Source organism: Triticum urartu, unplaced genomic scaffold (assembly GCF_003073215.2).
Source record: "Triticum urartu cultivar G1812 unplaced genomic scaffold, Tu2.1 TuUngrouped_contig_4677, whole genome shotgun sequence".
Lineage (NCBI taxonomy): Eukaryota > Viridiplantae > Streptophyta > Magnoliopsida > Poales > Poaceae > Triticum > Triticum urartu.
In genome coordinates this window covers 2169-11257 of record NW_024115285.1, presented here as the reverse complement: position 1 = coordinate 11257, position 9089 = coordinate 2169, and the positions used below count along the sequence as shown (strand labels likewise).

Below are 9089 nucleotides of genomic sequence, written 5' to 3'. Positions count from 1 at the left end.
CTTCGCCTTCCCCTCGGGGGCCGTTCGCCTGTTCGGCAGGGTTGGTGCTTCCGTTCCCGATCGAGTTAGGGTTCGTTTGGTTGCTCGCGGCGGCGCGCGCCGCGCTGTGCGATCTTCGATTTCAGTTCGGTTGCGCGCTCGGTTCCCTTTCCTGTGCTCGTCCGCGGCGGTTAGGCCCGTCATTTCGGCAGTTTGGTGTGTTTTTTCCCCTCAAACTGATGGACGCGGAGTAGGTGTCCTTGTAGAAATTTCCGTCTCCACGAGATTCTCGGAGCATGTTCCTCGAGACCTAGGCCGATTTTCCGCAATGCCGGTGGTCTCTGCTTCGATTTGGTCCTCCTGGCTTTCGTTTGCTTCGTTTTTTTTCGGGGGCGAGTTGTGGGGATTAGGTTGTCCGACTCGATCTCTCCGCCTCGTTTCGGGATGATTGATTAGTTCGGCTCTCTCGTGCGGGGTGTTCCCTTGCCCCTCGTGTGCGCCTGATTGTTGATTCCACAACTGTCATTCACAATCTGTGCAAGTTTGTTCTGCCCATTTCTGCAAATCTGCGACAGGGTTGTGTTTTGCGCTTGCAAGCTGCTTGTTGGTTTACCCAGGCAACCCTGATTCGTCATTTGTTTTCGTGGGTTTTGTTGTGGTTTTGACCCGTCGTCTATAGGTTCTGAGGACTGGCATCGCGCGGTAGCAGTGGTGGTTTTAGTTTGTTGCTTGGATTCGTTTTGATTTGTGCCGGTTGTTTCTGTTGCTACCTCCAGGAGTACGGGTGGCAACGCTTCTATCTGTTCCCTTCCGGTAGGATATATCCCTGTGAATTATGATTCCCATCAAGCGCCTGAAGAATGTCCGGTTTCTGAAAAATATTGGAAAATCAAATGCGTGCCATCATGTTATTGTTGTGACCCTTCATGTTGTTTCTGTGCTGAGATTATGAGATTCTTATAGGACCATACAGTTCATTCTCTTTCAGTCTATCACACACAGTTTGTACCAATATCATGATTATGCACCAAACATATTACGGTTAGTGGTTCATTCTATTTGATATCATTAGCTTTACTATTACCTGCCGTAAGGATGATCTGTACTTCATTATTTACAGAGATAACCTAGCAAGAAAACAACACAGCATCTCAGACTCAACTGACAATTGTTATGTTCTATTGCATGTTTTTGTAAGTAGCATCTAAGATGAATCACACAGTGCATTTGAATTGGCACTGTGTAATGTATTTTTGGAGTTTTACCATTTGTTTTGAAACTTCTACTGTTTCTTGTATTGATAAATATGTGCACTACAGTTCATATTTCTCCTGTTCATTTGAAATGCACTCTTGATATTCTTCTGTTGAGATGCTAGTAAGTTTGTTCGCCCTGTTTCTGTATATAATCTGCAACAGGTTTGTGGTTTGTGCTTGCAAGCTGTTTGTTGTTTTATCCAGGCAACCCTGATTCGCCATTTATTTTGGTGGTTTTTGTTCTGGCTTTGATCCGTCGTCTATAGTTGTAAGGAGTGTCAACGTGCAGTAACAATGGTGGTTTTAGTTTGTTGCTTGGATTCGTTTTGATTTCTGCCGGTTGTTTCTGTTGCTGGCTCTAGGAGTCCGGGTGGTAACACTTCTCTCTGTTACCCTTTGGGTAGGATATATCCCTGTGGATTATGATTTCCATTATAAGCGCGTGAAGAATATTCGGTTTCTGAAAAAACATTGTAACCTCAAATGCCGAGACTGAGATTCTTCAAGGACCATAAAGTTTATTCTATTTCAGTATGTTGCCCACGTTTTGTACCAAAATCATGATTATGCACCAAACATGTTACAGTTAGTGGTTCATTCTATTTGATATAATTAACTTTGCTATTACCTGCCATAAGGACAATCATTACTTCATTGGTTACAGAGATAACCAAGTACGAAAATAACACAGCGTCTCAGACTCAACTGACCATTGTTATGTTCTGTTGCATGGTTTGTAAGTAGTATCTAAGATGAATCAGGCAGTGCATTGAATTTGCACTGTGTAATGTATTTTTGAAGTTTTACCATTTTTTTGAACTTCTACAGTTTTGTGTATCGATAAATATGTGCACTGGAGTTAATGTTTGTCCTGTTCATTTGAAATACACTTCATATTCTTCTGTTGAGCAGGCTCAAATATATTTTACTTGGTTCTTCTTTCAGGAGGGTCCTCACCATGGATCTTTCCAGTTCACTGGCTTCAACCAGTGATGAAGAGACAAGGGCACTTAATGCATTGCTTGATGCTTTCAGTTGTGCCTTTTCACTTGAAGATATAGCCAATGCATACTGCAGAGCAAATGGCGATGTCAACAAAGCTGGGGATTTCTTGACTGACCTTCAACTTTCGATGCCCCAGAGTGATGAAGTTGACTCGAGCGTTGAGACCAATCTTCCCCAGTTTGGTAAGGCAGTTGAGGAAAATTCTCTGGACAACTCAAACCAAACAAGGAATCTTTCCTGTGTCGGGAAAGCAGCTGAAGAAAGCTCTGTGGAGAATTCAAGCCAAACAAGAACACGTGAGAAGTCACAGAAGTCTAGTGCTTCATTTGGCACTGTATCCAGCATGTTAGGAAAAGGATCTGCCCGAGCTACTACAGCTCCTGCCAATACAGCACCAGGAAAAGGAAAACCTATAAAGGTTGAACTGCCAGAGTACATGCGAGATGATTTGAAAACAGATGAATCTGATTCTGCACCAAAGAGAGAGACTTTGAATAACAGAGATGTTGAGGAATTCCTATTTTCTATGCTTGGAGAAGGTTTTAAGCTCAACATGGAAGTGATCCGTGATGTTCTAGGTAAACTTTTTGTGCAATGCAAAGTCATTTTATCCAAAAAGTGTTATTTGAAGCCACATTTTTAATGTGCTAACTGCTGAATTGTTTTTGCAGGCAGCTGTGGGTACGACATGAAGAAGGTAATGATAGATCGTTGCTGTCAAGATTATGCACTTTCTGTTTGGTCCTGATTGTCATTAATGTGGCAGAAGGGTTTATATTTCTGGCTTTATAGTAGGCAGCTTCATATACCGTATGTTTTTTGGCATGGTATTGACTGCAATTTTATGCAGAGCATGGAGGAATTAATGTCATTTTCTACAAAAGATCTAGGCAAAAGGCCAGAGAATGAGCATATTGCAGTACAAGTAAGCTTGTTCACCCCCTTCCCCTTCTTACTGATTTGGCATCTCCCATATGGTTTTGTTTGAACTTCATAGTTTTTGTATTGAGCTTTCTTTCTATAGTGCTTGTTAATTCTCTGTGCTGTTCAGCTGAAATCTTCTGACGGACTGCTTGTTTGTTATGAATTGCTGCGCCATTACTTACTGAAATTTTGGAAACTGGCTTTAGTTGTTCCCTTTTACCGTATCATTTGATCATTTTCTTGTGTTGATGCATTTTTGTTGAGTTGTAAGATTGAAGTTCGTAGTCGAGTCGAGTACCCTGGATACTATCACTTTGTGGTCCATTCCAATGCTAGTGCATGCAAAGGTTCCTTCTGTAGGCTGGATATTTTGACAAATAATTATGTTCCACTCCCTCCGTCCCTAAATATAAGCCTTTTAGAGATTTCAATACGGACTACACACGGATGTATATAGACGTATTTTAGAGTGTAGATCACTCATTTTGCTCTGTATGTAGTTTGTATTGGAATCTCTAAAAAGGCTTATATTTAGGAACAAGGATGCACTTTCATTTGGTAAACATGTTATAAGGATTTGATTGATATTTAGCCCAAATATATTTCTTTTGCAGGACATGGCGGTAGAATCCTCTTTTTCCATGGGGAATTGCCTAGGATCACAATACACATCTAGGTTTGTACTTTCCTCTCTTTGTTACTGGTTTATTCCTTTTTGTTCCATCATGAATGTGACTTTTTGCTTCATCCGTCATTTCTCTTTGCATGGATGGTGACTTAACCCAAGACCACAGATTACCCCTGGAGAGTTACTAGAATCAATATTCACTGCACCTGAAAGATCTGAGGAGGAACCAAAAGTAAGGCGGTATGAATTGGGCGCAAATCGAAGGAGAGTTCCAGATCAGAAACCAGTCGTAAAACCTCTTGAGGACATTTCACCACCCTCTACAGATCTTCCGGTGAAAATTATCCTAGGCAGCATAGGTATATTGTTTATGCTTGGACCTCCTTTTTTTTGTAATTTTTTGTTAAATTATGTACTTTTTGAGGAAAAGACCTGGCAGAAAGTTGCATCAACATTGTTAGTTAATCATGTAATAACAATATTTACTGTTGACGCAAAGCTCTAGATCTTTTAAAGCTGACAGATAAACCAACTATCATGCATTAAAAGTTCAGCTCACTATGCTAAAGAGCTCTGTTCAGCAATGTAAAAGTAATAAAATATTATTTTCTCTCTATCCTATGCATAAATTAAAGCTATCAGTAATGCTGAGCTCTTGGCCATAATGATTCACCAACTTGGATCTGGTTCTCTCACGAAAATCCCGAGTTGCAGAGATGAGAACCATGAAAAGCAAGATCCCGAATAAGAAAATGCTACTTTCATTCACATCTTTGTACTGAATGTATGTATTAGGATTTTGGTCACACGTACTCCTTCGGCAATGCATGATGGAAAAGCTACAATTACTCCTTGCTACCTGTTCTTGAAATAGTTGATATATTCTTGGACTTAGGAATGACATCTGCATATGATTTTTTTTGCTTATTCTATACTTCAGTAACATATTACAATGATTCCAAGGAACCAGTTACTGTTAGGTTACAAAACCTTTGCAGCTTGATACTGATGTTACCAGATGTATTCGATTTGACATAATTAAAGTACATAACCAGTTAACATACTTATTCTGTACTGATGTCATATGGCTTTTTCGGGCTGAAATATGGTCAGACATACATAATCAGCAAATGGTTTTGTTTGTGTTGTATGCTTCATGAACATCATTTTAAAAGTACTCCTTCAGTAAACAAATATAAGAGTGTTTAGATCACTAAAGTAGTGATCTAAATGCTCTTATATTTCTTTACAGAGGGAGTAATTGTTAAAAACTGTGAATATGAAGCCTCTCTAAGTCAGCTGGTCTCTGATTCTTGTTTCATGCTATGAACCATTTATGATGTTCATCACTATCATTTATGTATTTTGGGTACATGTAGAACCAGTTGTGCGCGATGAGGATGATTACCAGAACTATCGTAAGGCTGCAAAGCAGCACTGGGATATGATGAAGCAGTACTATGGGAAGGTCAGGGGTGTCTCCATGATGATGATTTACTTGTTATATTTTATTTTGTGCATATAGTTGTTGTTTTTTCATCTATACTGAAGATATTATTCTGAAAATTACAGGCTGTTGATGCTTTTAGGGAGGGTAACAAGAAAGAAGCCGAGTATCTTATGACAGAAGTAAGTGTTACCTGTCTTTTTGGGCAAGGGATAATTATTGCTGAGCTACTGGAGGGATTAACAAAATTTGATGAAAGTGTTTCAAGCTTTAGTGCTAAATCACTTTTCTGTGGGCTTTCTAGGGAAAAAACTATTATAGGATGGCTCGATTATCTGATGAAAAATCTGCTGCTGAGATCACCAAGTCCAAGTAAGTGCACTTCTTTTCTCATATGGGCTGAAAGTTATTGGATTATATTTGTGTAATATGAATTTGTGATGATGAAATATGTGAGTCCGAATTGACAGAATCAACCTTTTGGTCTTGCTGCAGACAAGAGTCCAAAAATGAGTTATGTCTTGATCTGCGCTCACAGGATGCAGCAAACGTAGCAAATCTTCTGAGACTTCATCTTAGGCAGTTGGCTAACATCCCATGTAATGAAATCGGTACATGACCCTTCGAGTTTCTGACTTCTTTTGATAGGAGTAATTTGATTTACCAAATTTTGCAGCTTTTGAGAATTTGAGAGTTATTATTGGTGTTGACGATGGCACTTTCAAGATGGGACAAAGAAGAAGGAAGGTGTGATGTTCAAAATAACCGGCTAACTGAGTTTTAATTCTGAATTTGCACTAGCTGCATGCATGATCCAGAAATAAATCCCTGCAATGAACTACTTCATGATCCAGAAATAAATCCCTGCAATGAACTACTTCTTTTTTATCCAAAGTACTGATAGTAAAAAAAAATACTAACATCTAGGTGTTTTACTCTAATATACAATGCATCAGATGATTGCTTAATTTCATTTTGGGGCCATATTGTGTTTTTCCAAATTTCTCCAGTTGTGTTTCGTTGCAAGCTCATTAATCAAGCCAATGACCAGATTTTGCAAAATTATGTCATATAAAGTTATAAAGATAATCTGAGTTTAACACGGGGGAACTTGAAATATTAATTGTATTCAGTTAATGTGCAGATGTTGTACATTAGTTATTATTGAATAGTAGAAAATTCTCAGAACCATGCTGGTGTATGCTTGTGATTTAAGGAACCCTGCTTAATTCTTATCCTTGTTTCTTTTTTCCTCTGGGTTGCGATATTCTGTCTTATCCTTCAACGAGATTGAATGGAAGTGTGCCTGAAGTTTGTGTGTGCACTGCCCATGATTCACTTTCCATGCCTGCTTTATTGGAACGTTTGTTTGGCCAATGCTTGTGAATATGTTATTTGTTTTTGTTATGAATGAGCTTTATAAAATCTGATAGATAATTCATTCTGGTGGGTCATGTCAAACAATTTACAAATCGCAGGATTCATTTGAATAGCTGATTTTGCATGTAGATAGTACTGTATGTCTTGTATAACTTACTAATAAACTTGAATGACCGCAGGTTGAGAAGTTTCTGGAGAAGAAATCAGTCGAGTGGACCGAAGATGAGGCCAATCCTGGGACCATTCTCATTCCGATTAATCAAGTGAAAGACCAGTGAGTATAGCTTGGTGTACAAAGGTCGTCCGACACAAGCTGACAGAAGATGCTCTTAGCTGCTAGTTTTATCATTTGGTGCCGTTTTGAATCTAGGTGCTTTCTGTTCATTTTGGGATATGGAGGATGGGGAGTGCGCTGCATATCCCTTTTTGTTTACACACAGGAGATGTTTCTGGCCGGCCTAAACATTACGATTTGGCTGAGATGATTTAGCTGCAGTCTTAATCCTGGAAACGATCTTCTAATGCTTTCTGCATTTGATTGTTCTAGTGCAGTAGTGACATGTTAACAGATTCGACGAGCAGTAGAGAAAACACAAGATGGCGCAGTAGTTTGTTTATATCCTGATATAATTTTCCGACGAACAAAAACACACTAGAGAAGTAGTAACAAGCTAGCAGGAGTACTATTTATGCGACTAGACTACCAAAATGAGCTGAAGACTTTGATTCAACGAGCCTAATTGTCTTCTGCAACAGTTCAACTAAAGCCAAAGGACATTTTGCTATGAGCTCAACATACCCTTGGCTTGCCATCAGGTCATTGGTTTCCACTGTACTCAAAGAGGCAATAAATTGAATGCAAGCATCATTCAACCTGCCACAGTGATGCTGATAAGCCAAAGCGAATGTAGTCACCACGGTCTTGGCATCAATGTTCTCACAGAGGATGCTTTCACATATAATCTTGAGCCTCTCCATGGCATACCGATCTGCCGCGACAAGCAAATGCCTGATAGTCTCCTGGTAGCCATCTGGGCCAAGATCATCCATGGCGGGCAGTGAATCAGTGTATATAAAATGGAGCAGGCCCTCAAAGACAACGGGCTGCATGTCAGCAATGGTAATATGCCTCGTGTCCTTTTCTCTCCTCGCGCCATACAGCTCCGCTTTAAAGACCGGCGACCGCATCGCAAGCACCACCTTGTGGGCAGGAAAAGCTTCCCTTTGGACCTCGAAAACCACGTCGGCGCTCTCTTTCTCCCGCAACAGTTTCTCGAGATGCTCCGTGATGTCGGACGGCGGCACCTTAAACGGCTTGGCGTCCTCGGCAATGGTGATGACACACTCAATGGTGAGGCGGTCGTCCCGGAGGTAAGGCGGCGCCTCCAGCTCGCTCCTCCCATGAACTCGAGGAAGCCGGAGAAGAAGTTACTGCCGGAATCGTAACCGTGTGTCCTGGTCATGGTATGCGGCGGCGAGCATCCGGCCACGTCAACCAGGCTGAGCTGAAAGGACGCCCTCACCCTGGCGTCCTTGTCCTTACCGCATAGAAGTAGGAACACTTGCACATAGTCTTTCACATGATCCAGGATTCCTACGGGGCAGAACAAAATCTGCCAGTCGTATCCTCCGACGGCGAACACGGGCGACGCTACGGCGTTGAGGTCTCCGACTCGGTCGCGGTGCTGGCTGTACCCTGGGATCTCGAACACGTGAGAGCCCCAGCCCCGCCGCACCTGCACCGTGTTCGCGGCCACGGGCGAGCCCTGCGCCGTCTTGGTCGAGAGGTGGGAGGCCTGCCCCGTCTTCTTGGCGTGGCGCGTGGCCGACGCTGTGCATCCCATCGCCGCGCTCAGGGGGTTGGGGTTTGCTTGAGACTAATCACAGTGGGGAGTAACTTGGAGTGGTAACATGTATATGATACTAGTCTATGTTACTACCTCTACGGTGGGTAGTAACATATGTGTTGTGTCATGCATCATTTCATTTATTATGTTATAAACTTATCTTTTTTTGATATGTGTGATGTTACAGTAACTAGCTATGTTATCACATGCCTTTCTTTCTTCATTAATTACATGCCACATCATCTATTTTGCCTAGATAAATGTGATGTTACCACCTATGTTACTCCCACTGTGGGTAGTCTGAGGAGAGCACGGGAAAGACGTATGAAGCGGGCGGCAGAGCGCACGATCGAGGCCCTTTTGTATAGGAGAGAAAAAGGTAACCACGGGGCCCTTGCCTCGGTTTGGACCAGGACTCTTCCCTTTGTTGTGGGAGAAAAAAAAGTAAGCGGGACGTCGGTCCTCATGTCGTGATTCTTTTTACCCAGATTTTGACCTTATTTGTTGAATCTGAAACAAACAACTATTTCAAATGAGCTTAATAAGCCAGAATCTGATTTGGGTCTTTTTGGTGTATTTTCCTAGAGCACGTCCCACGAATCAGCTTTGCGTGTGAAGCAAAT

General features: G+C 41.5%; 1 protein-coding gene and 1 pseudogene across 1 annotated transcript; one reads left to right on the top strand and one right to left on the bottom strand.

The window, feature by feature from the left end:
- Nucleotides 1-2180: 2180 nt before the first annotated feature.
- Nucleotides 2181-7130, top strand: LOC125528165 (putative nuclear RNA export factor SDE5; the record flags this gene model as incomplete). The annotated part of the gene is given in 11 exon segments (XM_048692671.1): nt 2181-2818; nt 2912-2937; nt 3091-3165; nt 3779-3840; nt 3952-4151; nt 5172-5260; nt 5365-5421; nt 5544-5611; nt 5735-5838; nt 5916-5986; nt 6799-7130. Coding segments are annotated over 11 exon segments (1476 nt in total). The 3' UTR covers nt 6898-7130.
- Nucleotides 7131-7252: 122 nt separating this feature from the next.
- On the bottom strand, nt 7253-8463 carry LOC125528164 (annotated as a pseudogene).
- Nucleotides 8464-9089: the final 626 nt, after the last annotated feature.